The 18,872-nt window shown below is 37.2% G+C and overlaps 2 protein-coding genes and 1 non-coding gene across 3 annotated transcripts; all 3 read right to left on the bottom strand.

The window, feature by feature from the left end:
• Positions 1-1,338: 1,338 nt before the first annotated feature.
• On the bottom strand, positions 1,339-1,445 carry LOC118487786. Its single transcript, XR_004882729.1, has one exon. It is a non-coding gene; the product is annotated as a small nucleolar RNA R71 (small nucleolar RNA).
• Positions 1,446-8,138: 6,693 nt separating this feature from the next.
• On the bottom strand, positions 8,139-9,782 carry LOC110914736. The gene is made up of 2 exons (XM_022159491.2): positions 9,111-9,782; positions 8,139-9,031 (listed from the first exon to the last, which is right to left on the bottom strand). Exons 1-2 carry the CDS (start codon positions 9,146-9,148, stop codon positions 8,191-8,193), a joined length of 879 nt encoding a protein of 292 aa, XP_022015183.1. The 5' UTR covers positions 9,149-9,782; the 3' UTR covers positions 8,139-8,190.
• Positions 9,783-11,483: 1,701 nt separating this feature from the next.
• LOC110910436 (probable WRKY transcription factor 74) lies at positions 11,484-15,462 on the bottom strand. Its single transcript, XM_035984125.1, has 3 exons — positions 14,006-15,462; positions 13,063-13,188; positions 11,484-11,902 (listed from the first exon to the last, which is right to left on the bottom strand). The coding sequence occupies exons 1-3, from the start codon at positions 14,806-14,808 to the stop codon at positions 11,758-11,760; spliced, it is 1,074 nt and encodes a 357-aa protein (XP_035840018.1). The 5' UTR covers positions 14,809-15,462; the 3' UTR covers positions 11,484-11,757.
• Between the last annotated feature and the right edge of the window lie 3,410 nt (positions 15,463-18,872).

Genomic DNA, 18,872 nt, shown 5'->3' with positions numbered 1-18,872 from the left:
TCAGTTTTAATATTATAATTAAATGTTGTTTATACATTCTTAGGACAGGACGTGTCTCAAAAAAGGCGAAATATGGAATGATAATATATATATTTGTTACGACTAACTTCATTTGACATGACATAGACAAAAAAAGATTGATAGTTGTTTTTCTTGATCTCGAAGTAACTACATACTTTAAATTTCTTCATTTTATAATTAAATGTTGTTTATACATCCTTAGGACTCGGAATTTAATATAGAGTAAATTACAAAGTTCGTCCTTTATGTATGTCATTTATTACAAAGTATGTCATTTATCTTTACTAAGTACAGAAAACATACTTAATGTTTGAAAAACCATTCAGGTTATGTCTTTTACCCTAAACCTAGTTTATTTACCCAGTTAAGTTAGGTCACGTAAGAAGCACATGAGGGCATTAATGTCAATCCACCTACCAATTACAGTCATATCTTATAAAAACCCTAAACCCCAATTTCACCTACCATTGTTCCCCCAATTGCTCAACTCGTCCCTTAGGTTTCTTCGCCGATTGCAACGACGATTTCAACGACGAAACAGAACCATGTCTCAATCAGAGACTTGGTACATACGAGAAGGACTTGATCATTATCAAGTGATGCAGCTATACGGTAATGAATCCTAGATTTCTTTCTATAAACTTATAATTTTCTACAATACGTTACTGATCAAGTTCGAAATTGTTGAATAATGCAGACGGATTCCCTAATCTTTTCTCCTTTCGGATTCATCATGGTGGTAGGTTAACACATCCTCCTGGTCGCACTTATGTTGGAGGTAGGATTAACTATGTTGACCTAATTGATATCGATTTGTTCTCTGTCCATGAGGTGTCCTTAATGATTAATGAGTTAGGTTATTCTTTGAATGATCATATAATATACCATTACCTTAACCCTAAAAAAAATATGGATAATGGTTTCGGGGAACCCACTTCCAATGGCGGACCAACGTACCCTCATGGATTATCTACGACCCACTGTAGGTAATCTCGGCGCCGCTATCAATGCACCGAACGTTGAAGCCAATAACTTCGAACTTCGGCCGCATTTGATACAGATGCTTCAAAACTCTGCAACCTTCCATGGACTTGCGGACGAGGGTCCCCATCTACATATTACTAACTTTTAGAAATATGTGATACCTTTCGAATCAATGGAGCATCAAATGACGCCATCCGCCTCCGAATGTTTCCTTTTTCACTAAAAGACCGAGCAAAAGCTTGGCTTAACGCCCTCCCAGCTGGATCGGTAAACACCTGGGATGAACTAGCCCAAAAATTTCTATATAAGTATTTCCCTCCCGCTAAAACGGCTAAATTAATGACTGAAATTAATACATATTCACAAGAGGCCGGGGAATCCTTATATGAAACTTGGGAAAGGTTCAAGGAGCTATTGCGAAAGTGTCCACATCACGGCCTTGCGGTATGGCAACAAGTATCCACTTTCTATAATGGGTTGTTGCCACACACAAGGCAAACACTTGACTCTAGCTCCGGGGGACTTTAAGGTAATCGTCGCCCGCATGAAATATATAATCAAACTGAGGAAATTGCTCAAACCAATTTTCAGTGGCACACTCCCCGAGGCAATAAATCTATTGCCCCGGGCGCCCATAAGGTTTATGAAAGCACTTCTTTACAAGCCCAAATCGAGGCCCTCTCTTCAAAAATTAAAAAGTTGGAAATGACAAAAACGGTCTCGGTTATGGCTTGTGAAGGGTGTGGTGGGCCATATGAAAATTGGAGTTGTATGAAAGAAACAGACAATCAACAAGAATCGGTAAACTACATTGATAATAGACCTAGGCCGTCGGGTCCTCCAACGGGCACCTACAACCAAGGATGGCGAAATCACCCTAACCTTGGTTGGAGAGAACCCGGCAATGGTAGTAACCAACAAAGCGTAACCCAACGAACAAACTTTCAACAACCAAGAAATGAGTCACAAAATTTCCTTCAACAACAAGGTGGACGAGAAAGGCTTGAAGATACTATATCTCGCCTCATCTCCGACACTGAAAAGAAAAACTCGGATAGGTTTCTACAATTAGAATCAAATTTTAGAAATCAACAAGCTAGTATTCAAAACATCGAAAAACAAGTAAGTCAACTAGCCCAAAATTTCTCCGAGAGACCACAAGGCACTAGGGCTGTAAACGAACAGAACGAACACGAACAAGGCCTTGTTCGTGTTCGTTCGTTAAGGAAATAAATGTGTTCACGAACGGTTCATGAACACTTACCGAACGAGATTTTATGTTCGTGTTCGGTCATTAAGGAAATGAGCGTGTTCGCGAACGGTTCACGAACACAAACGAACATAAATAAATTTGGTGAACGCGGCGAATGATAAAGATAGATGGCCCGGAGAGTAGAACTCGAACTTGAATCCCTTATTGTGGAACGGAGGTCGATCGTATTCGTGGATGTAAATAATGAGAAATGAAAGGGAAATGATGCATAAACACGGGTGAAAGTGGGTTTCCTAGTTTAATTGTTAGGGAAATAAAATAAATAAAAGTTTAATAATATAAAAAGTACAAATAAAATATATTAAAGTACAAAGATCTTCAATTAAAACACAAACATACGAACATAAACGAACGCAAATCAACGAATGTTCACAAACATTTTCACGAACACCTTACCGAACGTTCACGAACACAATCGAACGAACGAGATCTCTGTTCATGTTGGTTCATTTAACTAATCGAACGAAATTTCTTGTTCATGTTCATTCATTTAATAAACGAACGAACATAAACGAACTTTCCCCCGAACGGTTCACGAACTGTTCGCTGAACGTTCGGTTCGTTTACAGCCCTACAAGGCACGCTACCAAGCAATACCGAAACAAACCCAAAGGCGCAAGTTCATCTCATAACACTACGGAACCGCACCGTGGGTCCTACGGAAGGCCCGCCGCCTACCGAGGAGACCGCAACACTGCCCCAATAAGAGAAGGGTTCTCCTCCCTCACCAGAGCCTACTAAGGCTCCTCGAGTTCCGTACCCCGGTAGGTTAATCTGTCAAAAGACCAATGAGTAATTCGCAAAATTCGAAAGTCTACTAAAACAATTGCATGTCAACATTCCTTTCATGGACGTCCTAACCCAAATGCCTAAATACTCTAAGTTCATGAGGGACTTCCTCACTCATAAAAGGAAAATTGAAACATTGCAATTAGTTAACTTAGGCGAAGAATGCTCTGCCCTCGTACTCAACAAACTCCCCCAAAAGAAAATTGATCCCGGAAGCTTCACAATTCCTTGCTCGATCGGGGACTCCCCCGTTCGTAATGCACTAGCCGACCTCGGGGCTAGCATTAACCTCATGCCCGCATCAATGTTCAAAAGACTCGGCCTAGGAAAAACGAGTCCTATAAAAATGAGTATACAACTTGTTGATCGATCCGTCAAATACCCGCAAGGTGTCATTGAAAATCTCCTAGTCAAGGTCGACAGTTTCGTATACCCGACCGACTTTGTCATACTTGATATGGAAGAAGACACCGAAGTCCCCCTCATACTAGGGAGACCATTTCTCGCCACCGCACAAGCAGTGGTGGATATGAATGATGGAACACTCACTTTAAAATATGGGGATAATGAAGTAAAGTTCGGGGTTGGGAAGAGAATAGAGGATGATGACCCGATCAATTACATGAAGGTTATTGATTCGAGTTTGGATGATGCTCTCCGACGGTGCAAATTGGGATGCAAAACATCCCGCTCGGAAAACATATAACCTCGCATTGGGTCTAGCCAAGGACCCTTATAAACGTGGCGCACCACGGAGGCATTCCGCGGAACTATCCTTAGTTTAGTTTAATCTTTTAATTTTAATTTGCAGAAATAAAACACACTCATGGTGATCAAGGATAACAAGGGAAACGAGAAACATAGGCCCATGCACGAAAACAGGGCCATCCGACAACAATTTCTCCATTACAGTAAGCTCAGCACGGGCCGTGCCCAGCCAACACGGCCCCGTGCTGAACATCCTGCAGAAAAGTGCCCAATTCAGGTAACTGGACACGGGCCGTGTTCACCAAACACGCCCCCGTGTCCAGGCTTCTGTTACTTTTCTTTAATTATTGTTACTGGCACCTGAACACGGGGCCGTGCCCGGTCACCACGGGGCCGTGTCCAGACTGCCAGTAACCTAAAATTTTGCTTTTAACACCATTTTACACATTCAATCAACCTAAAAAAAATTATTTTTGGGACACATTGAGGACAATGTGTAATTTAAGTCTGGGGGGATGCTAAAACCTTGAATTTTGCAAGTCCTAATAACAAGCGTTACACAAAACTCTATTGGAATTGCTAATCAGCCCAATTTTTTTTTTCAAAAATTTTCATTTTTTTTACTTGTCTAAGTTTAAGTTGGGAATTCTAAGACTAACAAGGTTATATTTTTATAAGTTTACAACCGATAGCGTCGTGATAAAAAGAACCAACATAAGAAAATTATGAAACGGCATGACAAACTTAGTTAAAATTTGATTATATATACTTGATCACATAAAAACCCATTCCCACAAAAGTGAGTTTTGAGCCTTTATTGAGCATACAAATATACATCTTTACGCTAAATGCTCATTTTTCGTTTCTTGTGTGAATAGCCGCTTGGTTCTTACGACTCTAGAACTTGCCACGATAATTCATTCCCGGTCCTTATCAACTTAAACCCAAGTAACTAAATGATGGAGGCACTAGGACTAACCCTTTTTCTTTCAACACCATTATTTTTATTTTTCTTTTCACCTACCAAAAAAATTCCCTCTAGTTAACCCCTTTGAGCCTAAACCTTTTCATTTCTTAACCCAAAACCCTTTTTTCCACCAAAAAACCCTTTTTGTTTTTACCTTTTATTTTAGTAACAAGCTCGGTTTTCGTGTGACTAAAAAAAATGATGATGAAGTTGAAAATAAACAAACAAAGCTCCTCAAACAAAAGCTTGTTTGAATAAATACTTCATTAAAAATAAAAAGTCACAAAAACAAAATGTTTTACGAAAACCGACGCTTTTTACGCCTTTCGCCCTTTTCTACTAACCACTAACCCAACAACCTACCTTTAGCCCAAGCCTAACCCTTCACCCAAAAAGTCCTCTTGATATTTACAAAGGTATAAAGTTAAAAAGAAGGAGGATTGATTGCTTGGCAAGCTTATGGTAGAAATAAGTTCCATGCCGCTCTCGAGTGATTCACTAAAAATACACATTCGGTCGAGTGTGAGTGATTTCCTCCGTGAGGCATGTGAACTTGAATATAAATGGAATTTTAAAAAGGTATGCTATGCCTTAATAAATAATTTATCCTATGAAACGTTTTTAATAAATCATGACGAATAGGATTGTAAATAAGTAAAAATAAAACCTAAACAATCTTGGAAATTCTCGACACTCTATGACAAGCCCAAAACCTTCTCTTCTACCCATTCCATTTGGGAGTGTAAGCCATATGTTAAAGAGTTTTGCTTGAGGATAAGCAAAAATTCAAGTGTGGGGATATTTGATGTGTGTAAAATGCAACATATAAATTACATCAAATAAGGCATAAAACTAACCCTTTTTAAGTACTAATGTTGGAAAAAAGTGTATTTTTGTCTTCCTTTTGTATTTTCAGGATTAAATGAGCTCAAATTAACAAAAGAAGCAAAAAGACAACTAAATCTAACATAAATACAAGAAAGGGAACAAAAGTGGACTGCCCGACCCCTCGACAGCATCCTCCCAAGCAAAACAGAGAAGACAGAAGACTGAACACGCCCCGTGCTCAGCGAGCACGGGGCCGTGCCCAAGAAGCAGCAGAAAAGACAAACCTGTAGAAGCTTCTATTGCTCACCACGGGGCCGTGCCCGGTGAACACGGGGGCGTGCCCAAAGTACTGCAGGCGCATTAATTGTAATTGCGAATTACAATTAATGAGGAGAGACAGTGTCAGACGGGCACTGAGCCGTGCCCAGCGGACACGGGGCCGTGCCCAGGCTTCTGTTTAGCCTATAAATAGGAGTGCTTGGAGCCATTGCAACTCATCCCTTGGCACACCACCTCTCTCACACTTCATCCACCACCCACCACCATCACAACACCATCATCCACCACCATCATCCATTGTCCATCATAGAGTGTGTGAGTCGTCTCGGGATCCAAGATTGATCGTAAGAGTTCTTGACAATCAAGGCCATGTTTGCCTAAGTCTCTTACATCACTTGGTGAAGACAAGTGTTTAGTAAAATACTTTTTAATTTTAATCTTTTGCACTTCTTAATTGGTTTTGTATTAATGATGTTAATAACTAGTTTCTTATGTTGAAGGTGATTCTTCCTTATCGTTTGTCCGTGGTGTCTTGTCATTATTTTACTATCTATATAAAATAAAAGATTTTCACCATTCATATCTCCACGGTCTATATGGAGGTATGTTGGCTACCTGGTCGGGGGTTAAGGGAACGGTTTGGTAAGGGTCTTGCCCTTGTTCAGCGTTTAGAGGTCCTGCAAGGGACCTAGGTCAAATTTAGTAGGACCTCCTTCAATACCCAAAGGTATTGGATCGCGGGGGTCCAAACTCTTTGATCCCCTCATAAGTTAACTACTATTAATACTATAACCCGGCTATTTAGGACTGTATCCCTGCTGACTCAGACTACTTAGTCAAGGGTAACGTCACCTCCAAAAGAGGGGCCTACCATAATTTGCATTAATAAATTAATTAATTATCTTTCAATAATCCGACCCTTTAGGATTGTATCCTTGCTGACTCAAACTACTGGGTTGAGGGTAACGTCGCCTTCAAAAGAGAGGCCTACTACAATAACTAAGATAATCTCTTAAACAAGTGCAAAAGTGCGAAAATAATCAAAGGTTATACTAACACACGAGTCGGATCCAAGTGATTTATCTTGTCTATCTGTTTTTATTTTTATTTTTCAGCATTTAGTTAGTTTTATTTTCTTAGTTTTAAAAATCTTTTCTAACATTTTGATTTGATTAGACGTTGAGGATAAACCGGTACTAAAAGCTCTTGTGTCCTTGGACGACCTCGGTATCTTACCAACACTATACTACGTCCACGATGGGTGCACTTGCCCATATGTGTGTGTGGTATTAGTAAATATCGTGTTTTATAAATTTATAACTTAGCTAAAAGAGTGTAAAAAGGGCTTAAAATATATACCTAAAACATATTACACCTACCGCACATCACGCCTGATTCTCTTGAAGACTATGGATTTTACTTGAGACCGCAACTTAGTGGAGCCCATGGCACACCAGCATGGATCCCATGTGAATCGATATGTTGTGCCAGGATTGAAATCTGCTAAGCCAGGATTAAACTTTGCCATGCCAAGGGACACGTGCCAAGCACCGGTTGTTTGGAAGTTTTAAAAGGCAATACTATATGGTCAGACTCATTGGTCAAGATGGCCATTTGGATGATTTTCCCATCGTATATTCATACCGACTCGAGTTTACACACTAATTTTGCCATCTTATTCCTATTTACTGATAACATATTAATATCAAGCTATTATCTTATACAAGATAAGTAACAGAGACATTAGCATCTCAGAATCCGCATAGATACAAAATGAGATCGATCATATATTCATATTAACAACAAACATAACAAACTAGCAACAATCATCATAAGGAAAATCAGTCAGTCACTAGTCAAACTGATCGTAATAAACCATTAGATACGTTATCCTATGATTATCTTCACTCAGACGTAAAATCAACTGCATTAACAAATATACTTCATATCACAGCAACACAGAACCTAAAATCAGTAATCAGAGACCCTAGCATCTCAAAATTCACATAGTTACAAAACAAGTTCAATAAAATCCACAACAGACATAACAAACTAGCAACTGATCATCACAAATTCCAAATCGATCGTAATAAATCATCAGATACGTCCTAAGATCAACTACATTTACAGAAATACTTCAGATAACATCTTAACACATACATTAACAGCACGAAATCAAATGAAATGAATTCAAATTCACTACATCTGTCTTCAATGAGATAGTTCAACGTGTTCAAATCACACCTCAACACATAATTTAAGAACACAAATAGTCAAATACAACGAAATTAAATCAAATTAAACTTACTAAATCCGTCTTCAACGCTTAATCTCCTAAGTCCTAACTATCTTCATCTGCAGGCAATTTTGCAGCCATTTCTGCAGCCAATTTTGCAGCCTCTTCTGCAGCTTCTGCATCCATACAAGTTTCGAAATCATAAGCCAGGTTGTCCCCCTTCATCACGGGTATGAGGATTTTGCTGAAAAAATCAGCGGTTAACCATACCTTGCCCCCTAGACCCCATTTCTTTCCAGAAGAGTTTCTTACCTCGAAACTATGGTCTAGCAAGTTCGGCTGATCACGGATCGTGTACATCCCCGTGATGAGCATGACATAGCCGTTTGGGGGATACCAGCGGAAATTTAAAGCGTCCGAGTAGTTGTCAAGACGACTGTTGTACGTCCCAAAGCGAAAGGGCTCGCTCATAGATGTTTGAGCAGCTTCATCGCTAGTTAACGGTTCCATCCTCTCACAACATGCTAGAACCGGATACTGGGGCCCGTTCGGACCAAAATTCCCTTTTAAAGCCATAACGATAGTGCTAAGCGTGTTATACTCGTCGAATTTTGCGATTTTCCACCTTCTTCTTCTGGAGATGTCGTAGTTATGATTAGGTACCACAGAACGCACAGCTTCATTGTGAAAACGGTCTTCAATCCCATGATCTCTAAGAATCTCTTCGAGTTGAGAAGTGCCAATCCCGTATACCGGATCCGCGTATGCGATTATGGCATCGGGTGATAGCAGCAAGTCTCGCTCCTCGGTTTTCTTCCTCAACACGATTGTCATCATGTGGGTGGCATCAATTGCCATACAATTACCGGCGTAGTCGCCCTGGTCCCAAACTTCCTTGTAAACATAATCGCATGATGCGTAATAGCCTCTGTCCTCAACAAGTGTCCTAAAATAATTGGAAAAAATATATATAATATAAACTTGCACGCAAAATAAAAAACTGTTGAGCTAAAACTTAAACTTACTGTTCTATTTTAATTTCTGGCGGGAGTGGGTTTGCCATGAGTGATACCCGTGCCGTCACACCTTAAATCTCCTGAACTTTAGGGTTGTTGAAGAATTGACGACAATCCAGAGATGAAAAGGGTGACCTAGTGATGAAGGATTGACGACAATCCAAGGATTAACTAAAAATATAGCCCTAGTGATGAAGGGCTGAAGGGGGTGACCTAAACCCGTGCCGTCACACACTTAACCAACGTTTTGAAACCCGGATCGGACCGGCCGGCCGGACCGGAGACCGGAGCCCTAGGCGGTCCGGTTCACTATGTTGGACCTGTTTAGCACGTGACCGGCCGGCCGGATCGGTGGTCAGCGGCCAAACCGGAAATTCCTTGGAAAGCAGCGGCTCAGCCGCTAGTTAAGGTGTCATTTGTGTTCGCCAGTGGTCAGAAATTAGGTAGAAAGCGACAGTTTTCGCCGGAGATGTCAATGTCCGAATCAAATTGTCCGAATCAAATAGAAGGTAGTAAGAAATAGTGTAGGGACTGAGTAGAAACTTTGTATTGAAGTAGAAACCTTGTATTGATGTTGATTCAGATAAAGTTGACATTTTGGATGAAGGATTTAGGGTTGAAGGTTGTTGAAAGAAATGAAGCAGAGAGGATGAGGCTAGGGTTACATAACATATAATGTGAGTTATGGGCTGGGGTTAAGGCTATTGGATTTTGGCCCATGTATGTTAATGTCTGACTTTAAAAATTTTAATGAATTAGAATTATCTTGTTCAACTTAACTGAATATTTAGTTTATGTTTATATGTATTATTAGTTTGTATACTAATTATATGTTATATTTATATTTTTTTACTTAATATTAATTATGAGAAGTAATGTAGAGTTATTTTTATATTTTTAATATTTATATAAACTTAAGGTAACATCCGGTTCTTAAATCCGGCCCGACCGATCCGCCCGGTTCGACCAGTGAACCGATAACACGTCCGGTTCATTGTCCGGTCCGGTTATGAAAACATTACACTTAACTTTAGGGTTGTTGAAGGATTGACGACAATCTGAACTTGAATATTTGGGCTTGAAAAAAAGTTGGCCTACAATAATAAGTACTTTTTATTAAATAAATTGTTAATTTATTTTTACACCATTTAGCCTTAAACTTTTTGGTCTTTTACCATTTGTTATTAATCACTTTAATATTAGACAAAGTTATATAATCTGTAATTAATAACAAACTTCCAAGCAAATTCGGTTTAGTTGCTAGGTATTGTGCGCTGCAATACGAGGACAAGACGAGGTATGACTGAAACTGAACAATAACTTTTGGTTAAAAAACGAAGAAACAAACGTTGGTTGTTAGCTTGGATCTGTTATTAAGGTGAGGTCTTAACGTATAAGTGTTCCTCCCAAAGTGTTGAGGGTTCTAGAGTCCCACAATAGACATTGGTGTATTTTCAGAGGTAAGCCTATAGCTGTGTGAGCTGGCTTTTCTATTTTTTTTTTAATAAAACATTAGTTTCGGCCCGCTTAATCGGTTCTCTCACCCTTATGTTAAGTCATTGTCCCATTGACATGTCATGGGAGGTGAAATTTTGATAATTAAAAAAATGAGTAAATTGCTATTTTAGTCCCGTGGTTTGGAAAAAAATACCACTTTAATCTAAATAGTTTTTTTTTTTTTTTTTTCTCATATGTATCCCTAGTGGGGTGGTGGTGATAATGGTGTGGTGAGCGGGGAAAATAAGTAGGTGGAGTTTAAAAAAGGGTGAAAACCCCGATAAATAAAAACAAATATGTAAATGATGTAAATGCCTCTGACTTAACGATAAAAAAGAATCAAATCAAGTAGGCTCAGACGCGGTGACCCAATTAGAAAAATGTTGAAAGCAGGCCCACGTTTGGGCCCAACCCACCTCACCAAAAAAACCAGTTCGGCCCAAAAACGGTTTGGACCCAACCTGTCCCACCATCATATTCTTGTTACCTAAAACCAGTTTTGACACGACCCGATTTGAAAAACATGTACAAAAGCCAGAATTTGTCGTCCCAAACCGATCTAAACCCGACCCCATTCGATTTGATAGGTCTGGACATCCCCCTCCTAAACCGGCTTATAACCAGAACCAGTTTTTTACAAACCAATTTTTATATTTTGGTCACCAACCCGGTTCACTTTATAACCTGGACCGGTTTTTCAAAAATAACTGGATTTGTAGTTTTGTACACCTCCAGTCCAAATGAGAGCTTGATTATAAATCGACAAAGGCATGTTAGAAACCGGCCCTTACGATCAACCCAGAAGCAGTAACCCACTGGTCACGGGTCGGGTCGGGTCATGACCCATGACCCGTGACCCATGTATCCAAGATTTTCAGACCCATATGATAAAACTGTATATGTTACTCAAAATAACCATCATTTCAGGCATTCAGCCCAACAAAAGACAGCAATGTACCACCAAAACAACAACAAAAGAAGTCAACTGTTCATGCTTCGAACAGAAACCAACCATCCCATACGAAATTCCGATCCAACCCTTCATATATTCCCCTCAAATCGCGCTAAGAACATGTCGGGACCCACCCAACGCGATCAAGAAAAGAGTTAACGACATAGATCCGGATCTTTCTCCTATCCAACGATCTTTTTTGTTTTTTCATGTGTTTGCCGATTGAGAAGGTACCCTTGTATGGTTGTGCTCCCCTTCATAGGTGACGATAAGCATCGTTGAGTCGTCCAAACACCGCTCCACATGCTTCCTTGCTGGACAACCTCTCATGCTGCTGCATTTATAGTAACCCCTGTTCACCATTAACCAAACAAACATCGAGTCATCACTATGTTGCAAGAGTACTAGTCAAATGTCGCAAGTTCGACCGGGTTACGTATAAATGTGCCGACGTGAGTTGTGGGTTTGTCTTGAAACCAGTGTTGTAAGAATCACTAGGCGCTAGTCGGCCGGTGGAGTACGGACTAGCGATTAATCAGAATTAATAGAGATTAATCGGATTGGGATTTATATATGTAATCTTCAGTTTTATATATATACGCATACATTTTTATGTGTAATTTTTTTAGCAAGACAAGTTTTAACCCCTCATCGGCTCATTTTTTTAAGTAGACAGATTAATCACCGAAATTTACAAGGTTTGACCGGAAAATGGCAGATTTTTGGCCAATTAGTACCTAGGGCCACCATTGACCGTCTAGCGATTAATTGGCCGATTAGAGGAAAATTACTTGGTGAACCTCCGACTAGTGATTAGCCGGCGACTGATCGGATGCTAGTCGGGATTTTTACAACCATGCTTAAAACACACACACACACACACAAAAAAAAAAAAAAAAAAAAAAAAAAAACTAAAAGGGAGTCTGTCAAACGGGTCAAACATGCTGAAAATTGGTCAGAGACTATTGGTAACGTATTTTTTATCCAAAGATTTAGATTGTTATTTTAATGACATTATTTTTATGATCATGATTAACACATTATTAACCAACTGTAGAAGTGTTTGTGAGTCAACCCAGTTTCTACCTGTATTAAACTGACCCTTTTAACCTGAACCCATTACTAATCCGCCCATTTTGTGAGTCAAAAAATGAGTTTCTGAACTGGAATTTAATTGAACTCGTGCGTGTGCAGCTTCAAAAACCCGGGCCCGCGTCGGGCAGTTTTTGCACAATTTAACCATCTGCGTTTTTAAGCAGATTATGCAGTTTTTTTCGTATTAAAAAATGACCCAAACGAGAGGTGAAAACCTAAAAAAAAAAAATTACGTAACTGTCGCTAACTTCGCTATTCGTCGCTAAGACCCATATAGCGACACTTGGTTGCAAGGCTACATAGCGCGCTATAGCCGCTATTAACAACTATGAATCAAAGGGCATCTGAGTTGGCAATATAATATTTCTTAAAGAAAATAAATTCCTAATCATAATTAGCGGAGTCGTTAAAAGGTACCTGGGATGAGGAGAACCTTTGATAGGCTTCTGGCCATATTTCCTCCATGAATATTCATCTGGTGGGATATCAGCAAGTTTGTTGCTAACAGCCGGTACTTTCACCGACCTCTTAATCCTGTGCTTCCTGATTAACAAAACACAAAAAAAAAAAAAAAAATTAAAATTTTTGATAGCATATGAGGCCGTTCTGTTTTAAACGCATTGATCACATTGAGTGTTTGGTAAATTCAGATTATTTAAATAATAATATTATACAAGGAAGAAAAAAGATCTACAAAATATGATAATTGGGAGGTGTTTGGATGTGTGTTTTGAAAGTGTTTATGTGATACTAAATAATCAAAATATGATTATTGTACAACCAAATGCCACCATAACATCATTTATAGCTAGGGCTGCGAACGAACCGAACGTTCAGCGAACAGTTTGTGAACCGTTTGGCGGGAAGGTCGTTTGTTTATTCAACGAGCGAACACAAAAACTTTTTTTTTTTTTTAGTAAAATGAACGAACATGAATAGAGGTCACGTTCGTTCATTTATGTTCATGAACGTTCGGTAACGTGTTCCTTTATGTTCGATTGCGTTTGATAGTTCATTGCTGTTTTTAGTTTTTACATTTTATTTAAATACTTCAAAATTTCGACAAATAAAATATTTAATAAGTGTCAGTGTATTATATATTATGTTCATGAACCCTTGTTTGTGTTCGTTTGTTTCCATTTGTGTTCATGAACGATCGTTTTCGTTCATTGCCTAAAATTAACAAACGAACATGAACACGTTCATTTCCTTAACAAATGAGCAGTTCGTGAACACATATATTTCTTAGCAAACGAACACGAACAAGGTCTTGTTCGTGTTCGTTCAGTTCGTTTGCAGCCCTATTTATAGCTAAAAACATATTAAAATGCGTCACGAGTAACAAAGCAAAGATATTAACCTCTTCTTGCAGTGACATCTACCCGAACTCCCACATTTCACGCTCCCATCATCTCCCCTACCCGAGCACCTCGGTTTATGTTGTGTCGTTTGATCAGTTGACCGAGTTGACCCGATCAAATGAAAAGAACTCCCATCTAAAGTAGTCACACTCCCTTCCATACTCATCGACGACATAAAAGACCTATTCGACGAAATAGTAGGCGTACAAACCGCACTATCGAAATTCAAATTAATCCCACTATTACTCCGCCGATACATCATCTCCGCCTGCTGTTTAAGCTGCAATTGCGCCGGCGGCTGGTGGTTATGTTGCAGAAACTGGTAACCGGAATTAGGGTTAGGGTTTTGTTGCGAATTCCCGATTTGAATCGGGTTCTTGTTGTTACTCCCAATTAAGCTCAATTCGAGCGACGGTGATGGCGTCGCTAACGACGGTTTGTAATTCGCTAATGAAAGCGTGTTCTTGACACCATTCGGAACACTTTCTTGAAAAGGGTATGTCTGATTTTGAGATTTCGATAAAAATTGAAGGGGCTTTGGTTGTTCTTGAATTGGGATATGGTCAAGAAGTATGTTTTGGGGGATCAAGATTTGATTTTTATTAAACTTTCTCACTCTGGGGTGGCTTAAAGTTAAACCTCCATCAAGAAGAGATACAACTTTCTTGAATCTAACTACAGCTTCATCTGTTTGTACCTTTAGCTTTCTTGATTGTACATGATCAGAGGGTTGAGCTAATAAGTTAAGAATTCTATGGCAACTTTCAACAGCAGATTTATTAGCTGCTTCAATCTCCTCCATAAATCCCCAAAAATCCCAAAATTCCCAAAAATCAAATCCCTAAAAATAAACCCTAATTCTCAAAATCCCTAAAAGATCTAATTATATAAAAAAAAAACTAAAAAGGTAAAAAACCCAGCAAAATTCTACAACTTTATCATGATATAAGTCATAAAACACAAAAAAGATTGATACCCAGATGAAATCTTGAACTGAATCAAGTAAAGAACAGACCTTTTTCAAGAATTTGATAAGAACCCTAATTCTCAAAATCCCTAAAAAGATCTAATTATATAAAAAAAACTAAAAAGGTAAAAAACCCAGCAAAATTCTACAACTTTATCATGATATAAGTTATAAAACACAGAAAAGATTGATACCCAGATGAAATCTTGAACTGAATCAAGCAAAGAACAGACCTTTTTCAAGAAGTTGATAAGAACCCTAAATCAAGATTCTTGAAATCTTGATATGAAGTTGTGATGTTTGAGATAAAAGATTCTTTGATGGTTGATTCATGGAGAGAATTCACAAGCACAAAAGAAGATCAACAAGAACATGATGCTAATATTTATATTTTTTTTTATTAAAAATTAGAGTTTCTAGAGAGAGGGGGGGGGGGGGGGGAGGAGGTCAGAAGAAACAGACTGCCGTCTCTGCCCTGATTTCAAAGGTGGGTCCCTCTCGTTGAAATTGGGAATATATTTTCCACTTTTTTGTTTTTAGTGCATTAAATGATAATATTTATTTAATAGGTCATTATAATTATATTTTAAATAAAATATTGAAATATATGATTGAAAGTTGGAAGAGTAGATTGTTCGGAACTTCGAATGGTCCATGTATGAAGTGGAAATTTTATGTTTTGATTCTAGCTTTTGAAAAGTTATGCATATGGTTCTACTTGTTTGCTAAACGTCATACTTTACGCAATGGCGAACTCAGTTTGTGTGTGCACTAACGGATCTACACTTGGTGGTGGGGCAGCCGCACCCTAAAAGAATTTTAGTGTAATTTCTCATCAAAATTCTCGATCGTCCTCCTTGAAAGATCGGTTAACCCCTCTCATTCTATCCCCCACAAAATAAATTTGTATCACCTAAACCATTTGTGTAGAAAAAAAATATTTTATAACAATTACTCAATCTTTTAATTTAAATGTTTAACTGATCATTGTATACTTTATAATAAATGCACAATCTTTTACATTAATTTAAGGTTTTTTTTTTTTATAAACTATTCACTATAATAAATGCACAATCTTTTACATTAATTTAAGTTTTTTTTTCTAAGCTATTCACAAACATAAAAAGATACTAAAAAACAGGTGTTTATAATATGTCTAATAACATTAATAAAAATGGTGAAAATAATTGTTTTTTTTTTTTTTGTAAGCTTTAATCATATTATATAGATGTATACAACACAGCTTATCAACTTTTGACACCTAATGTATATTATATGGTGTGTATACTATGATTGATGAAATATAACTAACGTATTTATTATAATAATAATAATAAATACTATTTTTGTATCATTATTTTTTAAATAGGTGCATTGTCCATTTGGACACGTAACAGTGTAACACCCCACTACCTCAAGTTCTCAACCTTCTTTAGGCAATATTAAAAACTATAGGTGTTAAATCATAACAAAATAACAATCCAACACGAAATTAACGAGTTCGGTTTGAGTTTAATCGGATTCAAGTCAATCCCGCGTTAAACCTACATGCATGTTTAGCTAAACAGTTTTGTTCGTGTGAACCCAACGGATTTATGGGTTGATATGTTTAACCTATTTTTTATTCTTTATTTTTTTAATATGTATTTATTGTAATAAATTAAATTTCGACTACTTTTGTGTCATAATGAATATGTTTAAAATTAAGAATACACAATTTAAGAATGATTGCTTAAAAACTAAAATGATATGTACATTTATGATTAAAGCATTAACATGCAAACAATATTAAAATAAAAATTTTCGGAATAAAGTTGTTTTTGCATCAATTCGGGAATATACATGTCGTGTTCGGGTTCATATACGTGATATCACGACTCGTTTAGTAACTCTAATAAAATCAATAGGTGATTTTGGTTCAATAATTTTAGTGAAAGTTCTAGGTTGAATTGTTAATTGTGATATGTAAAATTACATTTTAATTACAAGACTTTTAAAGTTTATTTTTTATTTATTTATTATTTTTTTTTTTTTTGTAAAACTGTAAATGCAATGCAAACATATTAAAGTATAAATGGTTATATTAACTATGTAAAAAAATATATACACAGCTAAGAGTCGTGTTATGTTATAAAAATGTTAATACTAAAATGTGATCTTATTTAGGTATACAAACATAGAAATAGATAAAAGCGTAACAATGAACAAAGCATATGTTATCATATGAATTGTATTTTTATAATTCGAATCTTTAATAATAGACCATCTCCAATATATATGCATTAATTAAAGTAAAATTTAAAATTTAATGTTGGATTATCTTTTGTCATTTACAAGAAATAGTGCAATTGTTGGGATGTAACAATATTCATTACACAATTTCTTTATCAGTTTATTTGCTAATAGTATTTATTATCTTAGTGTTTTATTAATTTTTTAAATATTGAAAGTAACATCTTTAAGGTATAGATTATTTTTTTTTTCAATAATAGATATTATTTGAATTATTTTAAAAGTAGGAAATTACATAATAACGGTTGGTAAACGAGCAACAAGTTGCACAGCCACCCCCTTTTAAATTGCAAAACCGATCCTACTGAAAACAAAGCTCTGGTTCTCCGGCGTTGATAAATTATTGTGCACGACAGAATGTAAAAACCTAAAGAAGAGGATGATGTTTGATTTCGTTTGTAACCGTTTTTTAAAGGTGATGCTATACGAACAACACCCTAAAGTATACACTAGGTCTGTTGTCATATAATACGACCATATTATGTTATATGTGTCATATGCCCATATGGCAGGGTGTAAATTGATAATATAAGCCATATAATTTTGTACTCACGACATCAATCATTTATATGTTCGTCAAACACATCATGTGTGACGTATGATTTGGCGAACACCACCTCATAGTCATACTGTCTAATCATAGAACCCACCTGACCGTCTTTTTCACTTGTCATACACCTGATATGACATCAACAATCTGTATGACACACCAATAGTGTTGAGATAGTGGGTTGGTGGTGTTCCAGTAGAGGCGGTATTTTTGAATTCTTTCCACAATAACATATAAAGTAATGATAATTAAAGAATAGGATGAGAATAATACAAGAGAAAGTATAGTTATTAGCATACATATCAACCAATCCACTTTGTGTCAACCGATCCACTTTATATCTACTAATTAGTCTTCAACGACTATTTTGTCATCATCATCGTATTCTCCCTGAAAGATACGAGGATTACTTGCTTACAAACTTATCTGTAAGTTTGTAGACATCGCCAACGACTTTACCATGACTATAAATGCTATTGATCAAAAGTTATGCTTCATAAGACAATTGGTGTGGATCATTCGAGACTTATTCAGATGTGTAGAATACATCAGTTGTTAATCTATTATATTAAATTTCTTACAAGAGAAGTATTAGGGACTTAAGATCACTCGAGACTAACTTACACATCTTGTTTTCAGTTATGCAGTTGGCTTGTTTGTTGGAGGTTATGCAATTATGAGCGTACGATTGTTTTCAATTGTCAATTACATCACATATTACTATTTTTGTTGTTAACAAACGAAATGTTTTTACAAAACCACCGTGAGCGACAACCAATACTGAAGTTACGGTGTGTTAATTCAAAGAATTTAGACTGCAACGTAAACATATAAAATAATAATTAAGTCGATTTAGGACCCCGTGCGTTGTAACGAACCTGTCAAACGGGAAAAAATAGATGACGTAAAAACGTTGACCACAAACGCACGTTGAGCCGTGTTAACTCGCAAAATCTAGAACGGAGCGTAAAATGAAAACGTAAAAACATTGAACTACACACGCACGTTACGTCGTATTAACTCGCAAAATTAAAAACGAAAAATCTGCGAATAATGA

Source organism: Helianthus annuus, chromosome 15 (genome assembly GCF_002127325.2).
Source record: "Helianthus annuus cultivar XRQ/B chromosome 15, HanXRQr2.0-SUNRISE, whole genome shotgun sequence".
In the NCBI taxonomy this organism is placed as follows: Eukaryota; Viridiplantae; Streptophyta; class Magnoliopsida; order Asterales; family Asteraceae; genus Helianthus; species Helianthus annuus.
The sequence above is the reverse complement of the archived record's forward strand: the minus strand, read 5'-3'. Positions and strand labels throughout refer to the sequence as shown.